Source organism: Emys orbicularis, chromosome 13 (assembly GCF_028017835.1).
Source record: "Emys orbicularis isolate rEmyOrb1 chromosome 13, rEmyOrb1.hap1, whole genome shotgun sequence".
Lineage (NCBI taxonomy): Eukaryota > Metazoa > Chordata > Testudines > Emydidae > Emys > Emys orbicularis.
Genome location: NC_088695.1, coordinates 30,913,653 through 30,937,420, shown reverse-complemented (window position 1 = coordinate 30,937,420; position 23,768 = coordinate 30,913,653). Strand labels below are relative to the sequence as shown.

The 23,768-nt window shown below is 41.0% G+C and overlaps 1 protein-coding gene across 1 annotated transcript in view; it reads right to left on the bottom strand.

The window, feature by feature from the left end:
• The window catches only part of B3GNTL1 (UDP-GlcNAc:betaGal beta-1,3-N-acetylglucosaminyltransferase like 1), a 342,640-nt gene that overhangs the window by 230,396 nt on the left and 88,476 nt on the right, over nucleotides 1–23,768 (bottom strand). Inside the window, exon 6 of the mRNA XM_065415053.1 lies at nucleotides 13,061–13,156. Within this exon, the coding sequence (XP_065271125.1) occupies nucleotides 13,061–13,156 (96 nt within the window). The remainder of the gene's footprint in view (nucleotides 1–13,060; nucleotides 13,157–23,768) is intronic.

Genomic DNA, 23,768 nt, shown 5'->3' with positions numbered 1-23,768 from the left:
GTTAACAGGTGCACTTTATGGCCAGTCCAGTAAGCTGAACAGGTCCTAGAGCCATAAAGCATGGGAAATTATTTAAAACACTTTAAATCTGTCAATTAAAAAACAAACTCTCAACATTTTGCAGAGTTTCTATTTCACTAGATCTTTAACAAAACAAAAAAACAGAACTGCAGCTAGCAGCAGCAACTAACGTGTGATACTTCATTTAGCATAGTCAAAATTAGCCATTTTGGTAAGATATTTTTTTAAATAAGTTCATGAAACATGCCGGTTGTACACTTCTCTCCCCACTTCCTTTTTTTAAACTTTGTAGGCGGTAGGCATTGAAAGTGATGTAAAGGTTAAATCCACCCACATCATAGCTAGCGAGGTGGCAAAGGACCAAGAGTTAGACTAGCAGCCAGATGCAAGACCATTTCCTTCCTCGTTATACACCCCATGCACTGCAACTGCTCAGATTTCCGTTTGGGCCATGGCTTGGCTATCCTTCTGCTAACCACATGCCTGCCCCACCTCCTCTGATATCCTTGTTCTCAAAATGTGATCTGCATATGCAGGCTGTACTTTAGATGAACTAAATGTATGCTAATCCATCCTTTAGATCAAGCTATCTACATATTTTAACACACACAAATATCTACTACCTTGGAAAAAGGACACAGCATTCACAGCTGCATTTAACCAGAAATTTAACTATTAATCTTGATCCAAGCCCTGCATGGTACTGATCACATTCACATTGAAAGAAATTAGAGTTGCTGAAAAAACACCCCACAGGACCAGGCTTTTGTGCCCAAAAATTTTAAGACTGGGTCAGAACTTGTTTTCTTTACCACAGGCAAAAAAAAATTACATTTTTTAAAAACTGCATTGAACTCTTAGAACTGATGAAAGGAACAGGTTGATGTAACTGTGCCTTAAAAGAAAGCAACCCTGACTAGCCAAGCAATTAAAACAGTGAGAACTTCAAAGACAGGTATTAAATCTGCTAAACTGAGGCTACTTTAAAGGATTTGAGTATGAAACTAAAATACTGTTTGCTACAAATCAACTCAACAACTTCAGGTGTCTCTGCTTTTTTGACCTACTGTCCAATTTGGCAAGTGATGCTCCCTACGCTCAGATATTATAGTGATTGACACCACAGTTCAAGCTAGATATCTATGAAGACACAAGCTGAGACAAAGGCCTCTATATACCAAATTTGTTTTCAACAGGAAAGTAGTTTGGTGATTCTAATTTAATTTAGAACAGTGAGCTTTGCTGAAAAGCACTGTGCAGCAACATAGCAGGAGCTGATAAAATCATCAGAACAGTTTTTCAACTGCACTCAGTGACTCCAATGAAAAATACAGGAAGTACCGGGCACTGAGCTCTTCTGAAAATCTGGTCCACTGATTTTTATCCAACAGAAGCTGAAATGCAGACTAAACAAGCATGGAAAATGAGTTATCTTCCACTAAGGAGTTAACCATCACTAAACAACTGTTAGGTGTCGGGCTCCTGAAATGCAGAAACCTTGAAAAAAAATAAGCTTTGAAACTAGACCAATTTTTTGGCTGATATTTTTCATAAAATCGAATTATTTTAAATATTCATGCATATTATTCAATGTGAGAAAATGCACTTTACTGTGCCTGGTTGCAACAGGTAGAATGAAGTATTTTTCCTCTTAGTCAAATTAAAATAGAGAGCTTCAGTAAAATTAAAAATAGTGAACTCATGGCTGAAGCTAGCATTTTTCATTAAAATTAACTGTGAGGCTGTTTCTGTTATCTGTGGAATCAGCATTTTGACTTTCAAACTCATGATGAAAGAAAATTACAGGAAGCTTAGGGTGTATCTGTACTGGGCTCTCGTAGGAGAACTGACTGAAAAACAAACAGCATCAGTTTATTTGGCAACTTTTGGATTTACAATAGCTTTATCTTTTGAAGATAAAAATGTTAGGATCACTTTATTATTCCAGCTATCATTTGAAGACAAACTTATTTTTAAGTCATTCCTTATCTGTTAGGCAAAATCCTCAAGCTACAGAGGCAATGGGATAAGAGCCCAAAAATAAGATTAAAGTCTGTTTACTTGTAAGTAGCCCTGTCAATTAATCGCAGTGAACTCATGCGATTAACACAAAAAAATTAATCGTGATTAATCTCAGTTTTAATCGCACTGTTAAACAATAGAATACCAATTGAAATGTATTAAATATTTTGGATGTTTTTCTACATTTTCATATATATTGTAGTCTGTGTTGTAACTGAAATCAAAGTGTATATTATTTTATTACAAATATTTGCACTAAAATGATAAACAAAAGAAATAGTATTTTTCAATTCACCTCATTCAAGTACTGTAGTGCAATCTTGTTGTCATGAAAGTGCAACTTACAATTTTATTTTTTTTTGTTACATAACTGCACTCAAAAACAAAACAATGTAAAACTTCAGAGCCTACAAGTCCTCTGGAATGGTGGCTGAAACATGAAGGGGCATACAAATGTTTAGCATATCTGACACGTAAATACCTTGCAATGCCAGCTACAAAAGTGCCATGCAAATACCTGTTCTCACTTTCTGGTGACATTGTAAATAAGGAGAGGGCAGCATTATCTCTTGTAAATAAAAACAAACTTATTTGTCTTAGCGATTGGCTGAACAAGAAGTAGGACTGAGTGGACTTGCAGGCTCTACAATTTTACATTGTTTTATTTTTGAATGCAGTTTTTTTCTACATAATTCTACATTTGTAAGTTCAACTTTCATGATAAAGAGATTGCACTATAGTACTTGTATTAGGTGAATTGTAAAATACTATTTATTTTGGGGTTTTTTACAGTGCAAATACTTGTAATCAAAAATAAATATAAAGTGAGCACTGTAAACTTTGTATTCTGTGTGGTAACTGAAATCAATATATTTGAAAATGTAGAAAACATTCAAAAATATTTAAATAAATGATATTCTATTATTGTTTAACAGTGCGATTAATTGCGTGATTAATCGAGATTAATTTTTTAATTGCTTGACAGCCCTATTTGTAAGGTAACATATCAACAAGCTAACTATGAAAGATCAAACAACCATAAATGAACACTCAGTAACATTTAACGTTTCAAAAGCTGTAAGTTATTTAGTTCAGTTCACAAAACATCCAAGGTGTAATGCATTCCTAGATCTAGGCCAATTAGAAGGTGATGTTCAGAGTAGTTTAGCTTGTTGCAGTTTTTGAATCATTTATAGTTACATTTTCAAAACCACGTAAGTGAATTTGGAGCCTAAATTCCATTTCCTAAAAGAATTTAGGCACTTAGGCTCCCAAGTCCCATCGACTTTCAATGAGACTGAGGCTAAGCACCCACATCATTTAGGCAAATGAGATGTAGATACTTTTGAAAAGTTTACAATTGGTCTGTTTCTCCTTACTTTTAGCATCTGCTGCCCCAGAACACAGCTCCCAAAGATTCACCAAAATATTTTTTGGGGGCGGGGGAACCTACAAAATGTAAACCTATTTGGTTCTATACTGTGTAAGATTAACATTTGAAGATACCAGGGCAGACACTCAGCTGGTATAAACTGATCCATAGACTACAAGCATTTCAGTGTCCATCAGGTTCATTTCATAATCCTTTGAAACTTCACATCATGCATCACGCCAATATGTCACCGCTACCAAGAACCTTTCGGAACAGGGAGACAATTTAAAGGGATTATATTGAGTTGTTTTCATAGTATATTGCAATGTTTCTATTATTAACATTTAAATATTAAATTATAGATCAAATTCAAAGCTGGTTTAAGAACTGATAGCTAATTGAAGTTAATGGGTCTGCAAATAGTTGAAAATGACTTGATTTTTTTTAAACAATAAACAAAGAAACCTTACAAAGGCAAAAGATTTTGCAATACCCATATTTTCTCTGTAGAACATCTTTAGGTCCAAGCAAAAATGTTGAAACACTAAGTGAAAATTTAAATAATTTTGAGCAATTGCAGATCTCTTTCTAAAAGTTCAAGAATATTTAACCCGGAGATGCCTTTATACAGCACCTCAGTAAGAAGCTCCAATTATGCTTTCAGTCCACAGATGTGGGTAAGTACTTCTCATTAGGTGCTCTGCACTCACTAGGACTCCTAAGAGCCCCTTGGACATATTGTTTCTGAAGTAAATATAAAAGCACTGACAATCCTGTGCACTTTTTTTCATGCTGCTCTGCAGGTGAGAATAAAAGTGAAGCTCCTAAGGGCTTGGCTACACTTGCGAGTTACAGCACATTAAAGCAGCCCCAGGCGCACTAGCTCACTCCCTGTCCACACTGGTGAAGCAAGTAGAGCGCTCTGACTCCGCGGCTACCAGGGCCGGCTCCAGGCACCAGCTTAACAAGCAGGTGCTTGGGGCGGCCCAGGGAGAGGGGCGGCACCTGCGGCAATTCAGGGGCGGCAGGTCCCTCACTCCCTCTAGGAGCGAAGGACCTGCCGCTGAACTGCCGCCGCCGATCGCGGCTTTTTTTTTTTTTTTTCCCCCTAATTGCCACTGCTGATCACAATCGCGGCTTTTTTTTTTTTTTTTTTTTTTTGCTTGGGGCGGCAGAAATGCCCTGGTACTCCACCTCGGTGAGTGGAATAACGTTTGCTGTGCCCCCGCTGGAGCGCCGCGGTGCCAGTGTGGATGAGGTGTTGCATTACTGCGCTCTGATCAGCCTCCGGAAACATCCCATAATCCCCTTACGTCAAGTGGCCACTCTTCTCATTGTTTTGAACTCGCTGTAGGAATGCGGATATGCCATTTGAAAGCTCCGTTTCTGACAGACAGCTGCTTATCTGCTCCGAAACAGATAAGTGTGCTCCAAGACAGATTACTGTGGAATGCTGTGTGAGAGAGAGGGAGGCAGGGAGGAGGGGGGAGTCTGCTGCTGTCCGAATTTACAAGACAGCATGCTGACACGCTCTCAGCCCCCCCAAAGCCCATTCTCTCTCCCCCCACATACACACAACACACTCCCTGTCATACTCCACCCCACCCCCCTCATTTGAAAAGCACGTTGCAGTCACTTGCATTCTGGGATAGCTGCCCATAATGCACTGCTCCCAATGCCGCTGCAAGTGCCGCAAATGTGGCCACGCCAGTGCACAAGCAGCTGTCAGTGTGGACAGACCGCAGAGCTTTCCCTACTGTGGTCTCTGAAGGTGGGTTTAACTCACAGCGCTCTACATCTGCAAGTGTAGCCATGCCCTAAATAATTTTCTTTTATTGTACATGTTTAGTTAGGCCCAGACAGTTTAATGCAATGCATTCTAACCATACAGTTTGTAACTTCAGCAGTATTTGCCCAGGCCAAAACTCATAGGACTTCACTATAAACTTAGTTTTTGGATACATCAGAGAACGGAGAGGGCAGAGGGGAACAAAATAAAAACAAACAAAACCTTAGCTGACCAAACATAGTAGTTGTCTGAAAGCCAATGTTAAACGTTTCTGTTTCATGTATACCTTCTCCTGAGAAAGTCCACAGTGGTCTAATTTTCAACAATAGTACCATTGTTAATCTACAATCAGAAAGTCTCTTTCTCAGCCCCATTTCAGTCTTTACTAGCAATGATGAGCAACACCTACTGTGAATAGCTATATGTTTTCTTTCAAGCTTTCAGCTCATTTGCTTCAATTCTGGCTCTAAAGACATACCTGCAATCATTCCTCATCATTAATAAAGCCACTACTTGGCCTCCAGAACATATTTAAGACAGACACAATGGCTTAAATAAATAAAGGCACCATGTTTTAATTCAACCCAATATCAAAGTTAATTACAAATATGTCACACTATGACTTTTATTCAACAGTAATTCAGAACTCCCTAGGATCTATAGCAGGATGATGCACAAAAAGCTTCTGGATTCAGATTGGCAGCTTTAGTAACCTGTTGGGTGAATCCTGCAGTTGGCTCTAATGGAACAAAGTTGCATGTTAAGGAATCCCAATGTGCGACATCCTTCCCCTCTGGCAGATGATCCAGAGAGACCAGAAAACTACTAAATTGTACCCACGAGCGTGGTATGAATATACTGTTAAAAGTTACAATCCACGAGTCATCTCTGAAAAGATTCTAAATCCAGCCAACTCAGAAAGAATTTTCTAAGATAAGCATCCATATGCATTATGTTCCAGGGAGCAATATTGAGCTGTTAGGGTCCATGTAGAGATAGAGCCACTATAACTTGTTCTGTCAAAGATCTAACTGGGCAATTGTTGAACAGGCTTGGATTTGAGTTAAACTATATTGCTCAGAGTCAAAAACAAACTTTTAAAAACTACTTAGACTATTTGCATACTTTAAACTAACAGTAAAAACCACTCAGATAGGTGTTTTGACTTATAAGGTTCAGTAAAGTTTTCAGTTTATGTTCCTCCAGATCAGACTGCAACAAAATTTCATAAATGGATCAGATTTAGAGATCCAGTAGGATTCTTTTTAATCTGCAATTTCTTCTGGTTACCAAAGCAGCATATTAAAACAACCAAGTCCCTTTAATATTAATTTGTTTATGTGTTTTGTCCTGTTGCTGTTAGTGTGAGGCAATTACATATATGGCCATAACAGTTTAAAAACTTGGCATCTATTGGGTCAGAAGGAAACATTACAAAAACCTTCTATAAATGTTTATAATCCATGTAATAATGTGTCTGAAAATGCATATCTACAGTATACTATTTAATCCCTTAATTACCATCTCCATCCTTAAATTACACTAAAAATAGTGTACAAATCTCTTTTAAACAGAAGTAAATGCTGATCTACAAAAACAGAAATGAAAACTAAATTAATCCCAGATTTCTGCGATGACTACCCCCACTAAAGAGGCGGTGGGGGCAATTAGCAAAGAAATAAATATTAACTAACCTTTTAAAAGGTGTTTTTCACCATCGATTGTGCTCTCTTGGTACTCTCTGGTTCCCTGAAAGTAGCCCAGAACATATATTCTGTGACATTATAAATACCATGAAGTATATTGGGATTCAATTACATTTATGGTATTTGGAATGTCACAAAATGATGCACTGTGGGATATATTTAGTGAATCAAGAGTACATCACAAAGGGGAAAACAAAAATTAAAATGAAAAAGCATTTTTGTACTGAATGCCTCCATCAGACTGAAAAGAGAGGGCACTCAACCCAGAAATCTGGGATTAACTCACATGATACAAAATGAAAACAGCTGACACTCATGCACAAGAGAGAGGTGAAGTTTGAATTTCAGCTTGCATCCTGAATTCCTTGGCTTTTGTCTGTTTAAAAATCAGACCTTTAACATAAACATATTAATTTAGAATGCTATTTGATTCATTTCTTTAATGGGCAAAGCTTGCATGGCTCATAAACATATTTCAGAATTCCCATCACAAAACAAATCTATTAAAATTGCAACTCTCTCATCATGAGCATGACTGGAGAAACCATTTATCTGAACCACCCGGGTCAGATTCTCCTAATAAAACATCTACAATCTATTTGCAACTGGACTCAGATCATTGTGGAGCACTGGAGTAGATAAAGCAATTGCTTTCAAAGAGGAAGTTAGTTTGTTTTTTCAAAATCATGAATGCTATATAGACAACTACATGGTAGTGACAGCATGGACCTCCACTTTGCAGTTCAGTGGTTTAATTTCCCAATATATGGCACAATTAGTTCATCTCCATAAAATACAGTAGTGTAGCGGAAACAGCTGAAAAGTGCTAGCACTGAGCGCAGACACAGATGAAAAGAGCCCCTCAGTACAGGAAATTGCTGGAGACAATATACTGTAAATCAAAGCCAATTTTTCTGAATTCCCTGAAGGATTGCTCATCTCAGAGATTCAACAAATCTCTTACTAAAGGCCCAGAAGTGAAACTATAATTTTCTTGAAGTTTATTTACTTTTTCAAAGAAAATAAAAACAAAAAACAGACAAGGCATACATAACAAACTAAATCCCATAATAAATAACAGAATCATACTGTGAATATTAGAAAAGAGCTGGCTTGCTTTTCCCATTTCTTTTTCCAACTTATAAACGAATGTAAAAACAATACGAAGAGAGAAAATGTTGAGGCCCTAATTCTACTCTAATTGAAATCAATGGCAAAAATTTCAGTCATGTCAATGATGCGATATCAGGGCCTGAGATAAAAGGAAATTTGACACAATTTTCAATAATCATCATCTAGTTACAAAATCTATCAGCACAATCATACTTTGAAAAAAAAATGATGGTACTGTATACACCCCTTAAGCTGTTGCAGTGGGCTTAACTTTTTTACCAGTTCATTAAGGATTCAATCCAAAATTCATGGAAAGATTTCAATGGGTGTGGAATCAGTCCTTAAGCCATGAGCCTTTTTCCCCATCATTTTCAACTGTGTGTTGTGAGCATGCATCCCGTGGCTGAACTGTCAGAGGCATACGGTATTTCTCAACCCATAAGCCTCTTCTACTGCCAAACCCAACGTCAACACCAAATATTCCATTGGTAACTGTTTTTCTTTTACCATTTTTACTTGATTAACAATCTGAGACTAACATTTTATTATTGCAGGACAGGACCACCAAACATGTATGAATGATCCCTATAACCACATCCCTTCCGAAACAGAGTTGAGCAATCCACATGCATCTTTTTTTCAGACAAGCTGATGATGATACCATTGGCACTTTACTTCGTAGTTCTTTATAATAAAATTATTGTCCTTCAGAATAAAATACTCTGTTTCATATTTCAAACCTATGATTATCTGTTATTGTGCATTTCAACTGTTTCCACTGCAGATTTCAACTGTTTCCACTGCAGATTTCAACTGTTTCCACTGCAGATTTCAACTGTTTCCACTGCAGGTAGGGGCCTGGGCAGAGACCGATGCATCATGGAGGTGAATGCCTGGCTGCGAAGATGGTGTCGCCAGGAGGGCTTTGGCTTCCTAGACCACGGGATGCTATTCGAGGAAGGACTGCTAGGCAGAGATGGCATTCACCTTTCGAGGAGGGGAAAGACCCGATTTGGACACAGACTGGCTAACCTAGTGAGGAGGGCTTTAAACTAGGTTCGACGGGGACAGGTGAGCAAAGCCCACAGGTAAGTGGGGAACATGGAGACCTGGGAGATGGGTCGGAAACGAGAGGGAGTGTGAGCTATATTGGCAGAGAGAAAGGAGGGTCAGGACAAAACTGGGAGGAAAGATCAAACCAGTATCTTAGATGCCTATATACAAATGCGAGAAGTATGGGTAATAAGCAGGAAGAACTGGAAGTGCTAATAAATAAATACAACTATGACATTGTTGGCATCACTGAAACTTGGTGGGATAATACACATGATTGGAATGTTGGTGTGGATGGGTACAGCTTGCTCAGGAAGGATAGACAGGGGGAAAGGGAGGAGGTGTTGCCTTATATATTAAAAATGTACACACTTGGACTGAGGTAGAGATGGACATAGGAGATGGAAGTGTTGAGAGTCTCTGGGTTAGGCTAAAAGGGGTAAAAAACAAGGGAGATGTCATGCTAGGAGTCTACTACAGGCCACCTAACCAGGTGGAAGAGGTGGATGAGGCTTTTTTTAAGCAACTAACAAAATCATCCAAAGCCCAAGATTTGGTGGTGATGGGGGACTTCAACTATCCGGATATATGTTGGGAAAATAACACAGCGGGGCACAGACTATCCAACAAATTCTTGGACTGCATTGCAGACAACTTTTTATTTCAGAAGGTTGAAAAAGCTACTAGAGGGGAAGCTGTTCTAGACTTGATTTTAACAAATAGGGAGGAACTCGTTGAGAATTTGAAAGTAGAAGGCAGCTGGGTGAAAGTGATCATGAAATCATAGAGTTTGCAATTCTAAGGAAGGGTAGAAGGGAGAACAGCAAAATAGAGACAATGGATTTCAGGAAGGCAGATTTTGGTAAGCTCAGAGAGCTGATAGGTAAGGTCCCATGGGAATCAAGACTGAGGGGAAAAACAACTGAGGAGAGTTGGCAGTTTTTCAAAGGGACACTATTAAGGGCCCAAAAGCAAGCTATTCTGCTGGTTAGGAAAGATAGAAAATGTGGCAAAAGACCACCTTGGCTTAACCACGAGATCTTGCATGATCTAAAAAATAAAAAGGAGTCATATAAAAAATGGAAACTAGGACAGATTACAAAGGATGAATATAGGCAAACAACACTGGAATGCAGGGGCAAGATTAGAAAGGCAAAGGCACAAAATGAGCTCAAACTAGCTACAGGAATAAAGGGAAACAAGAAGACTTTTTATCAATACATTAGAAGCAAGAGGAAGACCAAAGACAGGGTAGGCCCACTGCTTAGTGAAGAGGGAGAAACAGTAACGGGAAACTTGGAAATGGCAGTGATGCTTAATGACTTCTTTGTTTCGGTCTTCACCGAGAAGTCTGAAGGAATGCCTAACATAGTGAATGCTAATGGGAAGGGGGTAGGTTTAGCAGATAAAATAAAAAAAGAACAAGTTAAAAATCACTTAGAAAAGTTAGATGCCTGCAAGTCACCAGGGCCTGATGAAATGCCTCCTAGAATACTCAAGGAGCTAATAGAGGAGGTATCTGAGCCTCTAGCTATTATCTTTGGGAAATCATGGGAGACGGGAGAGATTCCAGAAGACTGGAAAAGGGCAAATATAGTGCCCATCTATAAAAAGGGAAATAAAAACAACCCAGGAAACTACAGACCAGTTAGTTTAACTTCTGTGCCAGGGAAGATAATGGAGCAAGTAATTAAGGAAATCATCTGCAAACACTTGGAAGGGGGTAAGGTGATAGGTAACAGCCAGCATGGATTTGTAAAGAACAAATCATGTCAAACCAATCTGACAGCTTTCTTTGATAGGATAACGAGCCTTGTGGATAAGGGTGAAGCTGTGGATGTGGTATACCTAGACTTTAGTAAGGCATTTGATACGGTCTCACATGATATTCTTATCGATAAACTATTATTAATGGTTCCCAATCCTGCTGGAAAGGCATAACGAGTGGGGTACCGCAGGGGTCTGTTTTGGGACCGGCTCTGTTCAATATCTTCATCAATGACTTAGATATTGGCATAGAAAGTACGCTTATTAAGTTTGTGGATGATACCAAACTGGGAGGGATTGCAACTGCTTTGGAGAACAGGGTCATAATTCAAAATGATCTGGACAAATTGGAGAAATGGGCTGAGTTAAACAGGATGAAGTTTAACAAAGACAAATGCAAAGTGCTCCACTTAGGAAGAAAAAATCAGTTTCACACATACAGAATGGGAAGAGACTGTCTAGGAAGGAGTACGGCAGAAAGGGATCTAGGGGTTATAGTGGACCACAAGCTAAATATGAGTCAACGGTGTGATGCTGTTGCAAAAAAAGCAAACATGATTCTGGGATGTATTAACAGGTGTGTTGTGAGCAAGACACGAGAAGTCATTCTTCCGCTCTACTCTGCTCTGGTTAGGCCTCAGCTGGAGTACTGTGTCCAGTTCTGGGCACCGCATTTCAAAAAAGATGTGGAGAAATTGGAAAGGGTCCAGAGAAGAGCAACAAGAATGATTAAAGGTCTTGAGAACATGACCTATGAAGGAAGGCTGAAAGAATTGGGTTTGTTTAGTTTGGAAAAGAGAAGACTGAGAGGGGACATGATAGCAGTTTTCAGGTATTTAAAAGGGTGTCATAAGGAGGAGGGAGAAAACTTGTTCACCTTAGCCTCTAAGGATAGAACAAGAAGTAATGGGTTTAAACTGCAGCAAGGGAGGTCTAGGTTGGACATTAGGAAAAAGTTCCTAACTGTCAGGGTGGTTAAACACTGGAATAAATTGCCTAGGGAGGTTGTGGAATCTCCATCTCTGGAGATATTTAAGAGTAGGTTAGATAAATGTCTATCAGGGATGGTCTAGACAGTATTTGGTCCTGCCATGCGGGCAGGGGACTGGACTCGATGACCTCTCGAGGTCCCTTCCAGTCCTAGAATCTATGAATCTATGAATCTTAAAGGAGCTCTATGGATTCCTCTTTGTGTTATGCTTACCACTCCAGAGGCTGTATGTCTGTCTTTAGGGTTATGGCAGTGGGGAATGCAATTGAGTTTACAATATGAAATCTAACAAACAAGGGTGTATTCATCTCTTGAGCCATTTAAACCTAGCAAAATTAAAAACAAATGTCTTCCTGCTATAACACCACAAAAACCAAGCCTAAAATATGTGCTTTTTAATGCACGCTAAGACAATCTTTCGCTAACCACCGATTAGACTTCTTATAATACTCAGCACACACATTCTTCTACAGACTGGACTGATTTCTTCCACAGTTTAACTTGTTTTTGCCAAAGACTCTTTTAGTTCAGTGTTGGCCACCCGCCTAATGAAACAATCTCTTTTAAAGCCAAGTCTGCTGTCTTCAGTTGCACAAGATGCGTCGTACTTAAAAACAAGGATAATGCAACCTGTGTTTAAGCCTTCAAAAAAATACTATTTTAAAAATATCTCCAGCAAGAGTTAACTAAATATATACATACATATATATACACACACATTATTTATATTATCAGGGTGTAATGTTTACAACTAAAATCTCCTCAGGATGGAGGATTTTTTTCTCTTACTTAAATATGTTTGCTAAAAAAAATCCTTATTTAAGTACTAGGACATGACAAGGTATGAAGTTAACCACAGTGTAACTACCACGCGTATACGAGAAATATGAAGCATACTGGAAAGGAAAAGTGAAATAGCTTCAACCTTCTCAAGAGTAAGGTCATCACTATGCAATAACCATACGCTCCAAAGGCATTTTTTCCAATTACAGGCACTAATATTATACTTTAAATGGGTATATTAAAAGAGATTTAATAATATATTTCTATTATTTACATTCAGTCAAATATCTGGTGGAGTTTTTAAAAGTATTTTTTTCTTTAGTTTCTCAAAGAACAACTCTGATCAGCACCAAGTATGATTAGTGAATGGGAAAACATAACTAAACAAGCCTCTCTGACTACTGCTTTAGCAGCAGATTGAATCACAATTGAAACAAGAATACCTGTGTAAGAAGTTGTCCAGGTGTCAGATTATTGATCCAACGAGTATATCGTTCAGTAGAATCCAATGGCTCTCTCCTGACTTGGCAACCTATAATCTAAAGCAAAATAAAAATCACAAACTGTCAAACCTTAGACATTCAAGCATCAGTAAAAGCATCTGAAGTTAAATAATTACACACAAAAATCCCTCCATTACACATTATTAAGGTTGCAAGGTCAGGCACTCAAAAGTTAGGAAATGCCAAAATTACAGTTACCTTGCAACCTAAATTCATCCCCCATGTGTGTAAGCATTATGATACAGTCTTTAATTTACATTAACACATACTATTTTTCTCAGTCCCGGTCCCAGTTTCCACCCCCTCTCCTTCCCAGGCTCCTTGTCCCAATCTATTCCCCACCCACCCATGTCTGGCTCTTGTCCCCTCTGCATTTGACTCAAGCAGCTTCTTCCTCCAGGCTGCCTGAGCTTGGCGGGGGGGTGTCATGGAGAGCACAGGACAGGCAGTCTCCATGTTCCCAGTCCAGGTGCCCAGACCAAGCATGGCCTGCAGCAGCCCAAAACTGCAATTGCAAGGAAAGTCCTGCGCCATATGGACAGAATCTTTGGGGAATATAGCTGTTAAAATCTAAGATGTCTTTACTGAGCATGTGCACACTGTGATTTTTCAAAGGCTGATAAGTAGGGCCCTACCAAATTCACAGCCATAAAAAACATGTCACGGACCGTGAAATCTGGTCTTTTGTGTGATTTTACTCTGTACTATACAGATTTCACAGGGGAGACCAACATTTCTCAAATTGGGGGTCCTGACCAAAAGGGAGCTGCGGGGGGGGGGTGGTCACAAGGTCATTTTGGGGGGGTTGCAGCATTGCCACCCTTACTTCTGTGCTGCCTTCAGATCTGGGCGGCTGGAGAGCGGCGGCTGTCAGCTGGGCACCCAGCTCCGAAGGCAGTGGTTCACCAGTAGCAGTGCAGAAGTAAGGATGGCAATACCGTACCGTACCATCCTTACTTCTGTGGTGCTGCTGGCGGCGGCGCTGCCTTCAGAATGGGGCTCCCGGTCAGCAGCCACTGCTCTCCAGCTGCCCAGCTCTGAAGGCAGCTCCGCTGCCAGCAGCAGCGCAGATAAGGGTAGCAGTACTGCAAGCATCCCTACAATAAGCTTGCAGACCACACACACACACACACACACCTACCTCCTTTATGGGTCAGGACCCCTAAAATTACAACACCGTGAAATTTCAGATTTAAATAGCTGAAATCATGAAATTTACTAATTTTAAACTCCTATGAACGTGAAATTGACCAAAGTGGACTGTATATTTGGCAGGGCCCTACTTATAAGTTGACCAAATAGAGGTGGGGATTTTCACAGGGATGGCAAAAGACATAGCTCTTCCACAAAGGTCATCCCCTGCTACATTTCAACTTCCTGCTCCAGTGCATGGGGTACTTGAGCTTTTCAAAGAAAAAGTCACCAAAATTTTTTTACCTGAGCAAAACAATGTAGTTTTCCCTAGCCTCATTCTTGGACGTCTCTGAATAATTTTGGCTGAAAATTTTCAAAGAAAACTCTGCCAGATGCAAACATCTGGCATGTAAAATTTCAGCCCAAACAGTTAAAGTCTTACAAAGCTATAGGCAACTGAAAAGAGAGTCTTATAATGGAGAGTATTGGGCAACCTTAATAATAGGGTGTGCTATTAGCCTTGCCTATATACTGTAATGTAGAGTGGTTTATATCAAATGAGGGACTATTCTCTGTGAATTTAACAAGACAAATCAAAGCATCAATATAGTAAAAAAAAAAATCTAGATACTGTATTTTAATAAATTAAAACTGTTAATTCAGGCAAGTATAATATTCCCATAGCATTAGAACAACATTCTCTTCTCTGATTCCCACTACGTAGCTCTATTGCATACTATAAGTTTGTTAAGTATGCAGAATTCTTTGATATCAAGAAAATTTTTGCTTTGAGTACGCAGGTAGAGGGCAGAATTTTACAGGCACTTTTTAGCTTTTATTATCTTCACATGCATTAATGTGTATCCCATGGAATTTCATGTGATCATTTAATTGTTTGCTTTAGAAATCCTTGTTCAAATAAAGACAGTGAGAGAACCTGACAAAATCAAGTAGGTTGGAGAAGTAGACAGACAGACAGACCTCTCAGTTTACTAATCTGTGTAGGCCTCTGAGCCCCCAAAAATGTTCTCATTACCCCACTAATTAATTATGTATCCAACAACGTTGCTGACATTCCACATCTGCTGCACCATTCCTTTTCCAGATTTTGACATACTTGTCACTGTGGACGTGATCATTATTTACACCAGAAATTAATACCAACATTGCTGTAAGTAGGAATTCTGAGCATTGAGTTGGGATGATAGGATTTTGTTTGTTTGAGTCTGGGAATATTTTTAAGTCGCTTCTAGAAGGAGCTATAACTGCACATATTGAGGACTGATGCCGTATTAAATACTCAGTACTCTTGTATTCATGTAAACGTCTTTAAATTCACACATGCGAGTGGTTGGGTTGGAATTGCTTGTGTGCACAGCCAGAACAGAAATAATACCATGTGATTTATCTGGCCAATCTTAACTAATCAACACTGTTTGATCACAGAAAACTTTCAGAGGGCTGTTGGCGATCACCCAACAGTTAATAAAATTCACAGAAGAATGTGATGAATCAATTTTTTTAAAGTAACAAAATCATGATTTATGTACCCCACAGAAAGAGAAGCCAGAAGCTCAGATAAACTATTAGAATTATTTGTTCAACTCTACTTTTGACTTATCACAATAAAGCTTAAAACACTGGTCTACAATTTTTGAGAAGTCGTCTGCTTCAGAGATAAAATGTGCTATTTATTATGTATTTTGATGTGCTGAATTCAAATATGACAATTAAAACAACTGATTGGCTACTGTTTCTAAGATATTTAAGTTTTTACATTTTATGTCTATGTATATTGTGTAGATAGTCGAGTTTTAATCATAAATTGTAAACCTAGGTCTTTTCATGTGTTTATGGTTGTTTTACATGATAATATTTCACCTGTCCTGTTTATGTAACACTTTAAAAATCAGCAAAAGGGTTATATAAATAAAATTTATTATGAAACAAAAGGCAAAAAACTATTCTGTACATAGTTTAGTCCTATTCAGTGTCTACTCGGCGCTTCTTGGCTTGTCTCTTGTATTCATTAAATGGAGCATCTCTTGTCACTGTCCAGCAATAGTCTGCAAGCATTGATGGGCTCCATTTGCCCTGATAGCGTTTCTCCATTGTTGCAATGTCCTGGTGAAATCGCTCGCCGTGCTCGTCACTCACTGCTCCGCAGTTCGGTGGAAAAAAATCTAGATGAGAGTGCAAAAAATGTATCTTTAGTGACATGTTGCAACCAAGGCTTTTGTATGCCTTGAGGAGGTTTTCCACCAACAACCTGTAGTTGTCTGCCTTGTTGTTTCCGAGAAAATTTATTGCCACTAACTGGAAGGCTTTCCATGCCGTCTTTTCCTTGCCATGCAGTGCATGGTCAAATGCATCATCTCGAAGAAGTTCACGAATCTGAGGACCAACAAAGACACCTTCCTTTATCTTAGCTTCACTTAACCTTGGAAATTTTCCACGGAGGTACTTGAAAGCTGCTTGTGTTTTGTCAATGGCCTTGACAAAGTTCTTCATCAGACCCAGCTTGATGTGTAAGGGCGGTAACAAAATCTTCCTTGATTCAACAAGTGGTGGATGCTGAACACTTTTCCTGCCAGGCTCCAATGACTGTCGGAGTGGCCAATCTTTCTTGATGTAGTGGGAATCTCTTGCACGACTATCCCATTCGCAGAGAAAACAGCAGTACTTTGTGTATCCAGTCTGCAGACCAAGCAAGAGAGCAACAACCTTCAAATCGCCACAAAGCTGCCACTGATGTTGGTCATAGTTTATGCACCTCAAAAGTTGTTTCATGTTGTCATAGGTTTCCTTCATATGGACTGCATGACCAACTGGAATTGATGGCAAAACATTGCCATTATGCAGTAAAACAGCTTTAAGACTCGTCTTCCATGAATCAATGAACAGTCTCCACTCATCTGGATCGTGAACGATGTTGAGGGCTGCCATCACACCATCGATGTTGTTGCAGGCTACAAGATCACCTTCCATGAAGAAGAATGGGACAAGATCCTTTTGACGGTCACGGAACATGGAAACCCTAACATCATCTGCCAGGAAATTCCACTGCTGTAGTCTGGAGCCCAACAGCTCTGCCTTACTCTTGGGTAGTTCCAAATCCCTGACAAAGTCATTCAGTTCACCTTGTGTTATGAGGTGTGGTTCAGAGGAGGAGGATGGGAAAAAATGTGGGTCCTGTGACACTGATGGTTCAGGACCAGAAGTTTCATCCTCTTCCTCGTCTGACTCAAGTGAGAATGATTCTGGTGCATCAGGAACCGGCAGTCCTTCTCCGTGGGGTACTGGGCATATAGCTGATGGAATGTTTGGATAATGCACAGTCCACTTTTTCTTCTTTGACACACCTTTCCCAACTGGAGGCACCATGCAGAAGTAACAATTGCTGGTATGATCTGTTGTCTCTCTCCAAATCATTGGCACTGCAAAAGGCATAGATTTCCTTTTCCTGTTCAACCACTGGCGAAGATTTGTTGCACAAGTGTTGCAGCATATGTGTGGGGCCCACCTCTTGTCCTGATCTCCAATTTTGCAGCCAAAATAAAGGTGATAGGCTTTCTTAACCATAGTGGTTATACTGCGCTTTTGTGATGCAAAAGTCACTTCACCACAAACATAGCAGAAGTTATCTGCACTGTTCACACAAGTACGAGGCATCTCTGCTCACTTTGGCTAAACAGAAATGTGTCCCTTTGCAAAATCAAACACTGACAAATAAGAGAGCACGACACTGTATGATTTCTAGAGCTGATATAGGGCAATTTGTTCAGCAGAGTGATGTAAGCTTCGTTATGATTGCATCATCCATGACTTCTAGGAATAACATGATGCAATTCATATCATGTATGACGCAATACCAGCTTCAGATTGCATCATTCATTGTTTTGCCTAAAAAGCAAGTACTGTCCAAACCCAGTCATAGATTTATTCATAGATCCAGTCAAAGATGTATTTTAGTCATTTCTGGTTTCAATTGAGATCCCTTCCCTTTATAACTCACTTATCCTCCGCCATTCCCAAGTCAAGGGTCGTATATACTGACCCAATAGCATATCTTGAAAACTAGAGCCAATCAACAATTTTAAGCATCATTTTCGTTCTCAGTGACCCAGAATTAGTAAAGTTTGACTACATTTATGTCAGAAGCATTTTGGCTGTAGAGCAGTGAAACCTCCTGTCAGCTTTCCCCTGAATCACAATCAAATACAGAGCCCTGAGGATCAAAGCTACAATTTTAATAGATATTTTAATAATGCTAATCCCAATTTTTTGTAAATTAATATTGAATGGAAGTTTTCTAACTTGCAATTTTTTTGGAATTTAACATTCCATATTTTTAAATGTTTCACAAAAGTTGATTAGAAGTACATTCACACTATCTTTCTATAGAGGGGGTTATTTTTAAGCAAACTATTTTAAAGCTAATGATTTACAGAGGCTTTTGCTAGTATATATTAAGGCAAGATAGACTATCTTTCTTGTATTGTAAGAACTGTGTGTGGAAGTTCAGAAGAAAGCTGACAAAATGCAAAGTGCTGTGCTAACACAATCCTGCCTTTCTGAAAGGTATTCCATAACAGAAAGATAAGGAAGCTTAGCTTATATACACAAATACCCTGACCCTAAGCTCTACAAATACAAATTAATGAACAGCTGTCATGAGGTGAGAGATTAGTATGGGAGCCCAAACTTGTTTTCTAAAAGATTGGTTTCCAATTAGAGGAAAAATTGGTCATCTCCCCCATCCAGCCTGAAACCTCAGAGAGGAGCAGGGCAGGTTTTTGTTTTTATTATTTCTACTTTGGACTGCTTCCAGCCCACCCGGACCATTACCAGCAGCACTCAAATGTGCTGTCTGTTTAAGGCTGCTTCTTAAATCTGGAACGCTGTTGGGTACAGGCTCTCAGATAAAGGTGAGAGGTTAACATGTAAACCCCTAAGCTACACAGAACTACTGGCTCAACTCTCAGCAGGACTGTCAGCCCTTTATTCTTCCAAGCAGGGCCGGCTCTAGGTTTTTTGCCGCCCCAAGCAAAAAAAATTTTGGCTGCCCCCCCGTCCCAGCCCTGGGCTCCTCGCTGCACCCCCCTGCTGCCCCAGCCCTGGCTCTCCCCACCCACCCACACCCCCTGCCGCCCCAGCTCTGGGCTCCCTCATTCCTCCCCACCATTGCCCCCCACACACACCTCCTGCCGCCCCAGCCCTGGGCTCTCTCCCCCGCCCCCACCTGCACCCTCCTTCCGCTGCAGCCCTGGGTCACTGGTAACTCACTCCCACGGCAGGTCATTCAGCAGGAATTTTAGATGTGCACAGAACACAGACAGGATTGGTTCCCATATGGTTACAGAACTGCAGTAAAGTGGAACAATTTTCAGCTTGTGTGATTGGAGGATATGTGGATGCATATTATAAGACTGTCCTACATAAATGAGGAAAAGTTGAGGTGCCTTTATTATTCTTTTGTTCCACTCTTTCTTTCTATGGGGAATTTCCCAATGCCTTCCTTTTAAACAAACAAACAAACAAACAAAAAGGCAATGGCTGTTGAAAATAGCAATTCCAGTCCTAATAACCACTGGGAAGCATTTCTTGCTCAATTTTATCCTACTTTTTCTACAGCAAGTTACAGTGGATCAGTATATTTGATTTGGGAGAAATGAAGTAACAGCTGCCCAAACTGAGCTTGAGCACTCCTGAATTTTGAGGTGTTCAAATCTGGAAGGCAGGTGCTGGGGGGGGAGGAAGGGGGCTGTGGCTCTGCGGGGGAGCACGGCAGCATGTATGCAGCAGTGTGTCTGGCGCTGCGCGGAGCCAGACACGCTGGTCTGAGTGGCACGGTAAGGGGGCTGGGGGGTTGGATGGGGCGGAGGTTCGGGGGGGCAGTCAGGGGCAGGGAGAAGGGGGGGTTAGATGGGTCAGGGGGTTGGGGGGGCAGTCAGGGGACAGGCAGCGGTTGGATAGGCATGGGAGTCCCAGGGGTTTGTCAGGGGACAGGCAGCGGTTGGATAGGCATGGGAGTCCCGGAGGTTTGTCAGGGGACAGGTAGGGTGTGGGGTCCTAGGGCGGAAGTTGGGGGGGTCTCAGGAGGGGGCAGTTGGGAACAAGGAGAAGGGAGGCTTAGATGGGGTCCCAAGGGGCAGTTAGGGGCAGGGGTCACAGGAGGGGGCAATCAGGGGACAAGGAGCAGCGCCGCTTAGATAGGGGGTGGGGTCCTGGGGGGCAGTTAGGGGCAGGGGTCCCGGGAGGGGTTGATCAGGGGACAGGGAGCAGAGGGGGTTGGATGGGTTGGGGTTTCTGTGGGGGGCAGTCAGACGGAGTGGATGGTGGCAGGGTGGGGCTACCCTCCCTCCCTGTGGAGTGTCCTATTTTTTGAACGTTAAAATATGGTATCCCTGCCCTTCCCAGAGCAGCTCTCCATTCACAGCAGGCTGCAGCATGAGGTCTCAGCTTCCTCACTCCCTCCCCCTCTTTCCTGTTGGTAGTGGCCAAGGGAATGCTGGGAAATGTAGTTCTTTACCTGCTCCAGGGCTGGCTCTATAGGCAGGGAGCTAACCAAGGAACAACAGCTCCCAGGGCCCCCTGTTGGTTCTCAGCTCCCATGCTGGATCCCTGCTGCCCCTGCAAATGGGCTGCCCAAGCACGTGCTTCCTTTGCTGGTGCCTAGAGCTGCCCCTGCTTCCAAGACAGATAAAATGAGTTCCATGAACTTTACTGTGTGTGTGTGTGTGTGTGTGTGTGTGTGTGTGTGTGTGTGTGTGTGTGTGTGTGTGTGTGTGTGTGTGTATGTATGTATGTATGTGATGGAGGGGTGGGGGAGGTATCATAGATTGAAACCTTTAAAAATGAGGTTCCAGTTGCTCTTCTCTTGAATGTATGTCATTTTTCATAAAATGAAAGTTTGGCTCTGTGTCCCTGGCTAAAATTTCCCCTTCTTTCCATGCTGCTATACAGGGTGCTGTACAATGGTTGGTTGCTGCCGTCCCTCCCACCCCAATGCTGGTTGCATTTCAGTGGTACATACTGTATACTAGGGTTACCATATTAAAACATTTAAAAAAGAGGACACTCCACGGGGCCCCAGCCCCGCCCCTGTCCTGCCCCAACTCCGCCCCTTCCCCAGCCCCGCCCCAACTCCACCCCCATTCCAACCCCTTCCCCAAAGTCCCCGCCTCAACTCCGCCCCCTCCCCTGAGCGCCCCGCATTCCTCCTCCTCCCTCCCAGCCACGCGAAACAGCTGCCCGAGCGCTACCGGCTTCACGGTTTGCCGGGCAGCCCCCAGACCTCCAGACCCTGCGCCCCCGGCCGGGCGCTTCCCCAGCGCAGCCAGAGCCCGGGGGCGCAGGGTCTGGAGGTCTGGGGGCTGCCTGGCAAACCGTGAAGCCGGTAGCGCTCGGGCAGCTTGGCTCTTCAGCTACACAGAGCTGAGGTGTCTGGGGGGAGCAGTAGCAGCCGCCACTGCCGGAGCTGCTCTAAGGTAAGCAGGGGACAGGGATGCCAGCAAAGCATTTTGCTGGACATGTTCGGCTTTTTGGCAATTCCCCCCGGACGGGGATTTGAGGACCAAAAATCCGGACATGTCCGGGAAAATTCAGACATATGGTAACCCTACTGTATACAGTTTGTAAAATGTTTTGGATCCTTTTGGATGAAAAGAATCATATTAGCGTAGAATATTCTTTATCCCCCAACAGACAGAACAAGGTTTCAAGAATTGCTCACTATTTCTTACTGTAACAAAGCAAAGACAGTTGCCAAAGCAAATTACTTCATTCCTGATGGGCAAGAGAGGTGTACTTAACAGAACATTTTGAACTTTCATTTGAAAATAGTTTGGTTCAGGTATGGTTCTAGGGATGGCAAAGTCTGGCTGAGGAATCTAGGCCAAGGCAGGCTTCTGAACCCTGTTAACTTATCCCACCTACATACCAAGATGGGTGGTACCAGGACCCGCCCCAGAATATGAAATTCATCCTCTGCCACATGTTCTGCTAACTCCTCGCTTAACGTTGTAGTTATGTTCCTGAAAAATGCTACTTTAAGCGAAACAATGTTAAGCAAATCCAATTTCCCCATAAGAATTAATGTAAATGGAGGGGTTGGGTCCCAGGGAATTTTTTTTCGCCAGAAAAAAGACATACATACATACATACATATATATATATGTGTGTGTGTGTGTGTGTACATATACAGTATTAAATTGTTTGTTTAAAACTTATACTGTGTGTGTATATATATACACTTATACTGTGTGTGTGTATATATATATATATATATATATATAAGTGTATATATATAGCCCCTTGAGGGCTCTTACCAACTCTGAGAGGCCAATTAAGTAAGAGAGAAAGGAAAAAAAAAAAAACTTACTTAATTGGCCTCTCAGAGTTGGTAAGACAACTCCCACCTTTTCATGTTCTCTGTATGTGTACATATATCTCCTCAATATATGTTCCATTCTATGCATCCGAAGAAGTGGGCTGTAGCCCACGAAAGCTTATGCTCAAATAAATTTGTTAGTCTCTAAGGTGCCACAAGTACTCCTGTTCCCTATGCATAAAGAAATCTAACACATCACAAATGTTATAAAATCAAAAGAATGGTCCACAGTTTCTTTGACATTTTACGGAAACATGGACAAGATTTTAAAAAATGACTAGTAGATTAGAGTGCTTCAACTTTTGGTGACAATCTTCTTAAGGCCTTGATTTCAGAAAGCGTTGATCACTCATCCTCTGAAAAATCAAGCCTCTTTAAATTGTCAAGTTGGGCACCTAAAATGGAGGCATCCAAAATCACTGTCACTTGAAAGTTTTGGCCCATATTTTTAGCAGGAACCTGCCCATGCCACAGTTTGTGAACTAAATATTTGTACTTTGCAATGCTGAAGTGGAAGAAGAAACGGGAACCAGTTTTTGCAGCTTTAGCCAAGTAAAGGAGAGGTGACAGTTTGCAGCTGTCAGTCTTTTCCAGTATAAATCACTTAATTTCTCCATTTCACACATTTGTTTCAATTTTGTGTTTCTTCTTTGCTTCCATTGTGCCCATGGAGAAAAATCTGAAACTATTAATCCACAAAGAGAATACATGGCCTTTGAGTTCAGATACATTCAGTTTTTAAAAATGTTTGTTTCAAAATCAAATGCACACACAAAATAGTATCAGAATTTTTAAAAGTCCAACATACTAAAAAGAGAGTTTACTACTCTGATCATTTAGACAAAACAGACCCTCAGATATCTGGGATGGACTCGCTTATCTTACAGTCTTTTCACTGTCATATATGCCCACAATATATACCTTCCGAGTCAGAAGCCTTGTCTCCACAAACAAATAGACCGCTGCAAATCTACCCTGTATTAGCCTGCCGTGGTCTAACGGTTCATATGGACCCTGCTGATGCCCGCTAACACTTCATTAAGTCACTTTGATCTAGTCCTCTTTGAAAGGGAACTAGCTCAAAGTGCTCTAACAAACTGTTAACATGTATCAGCTGGATCC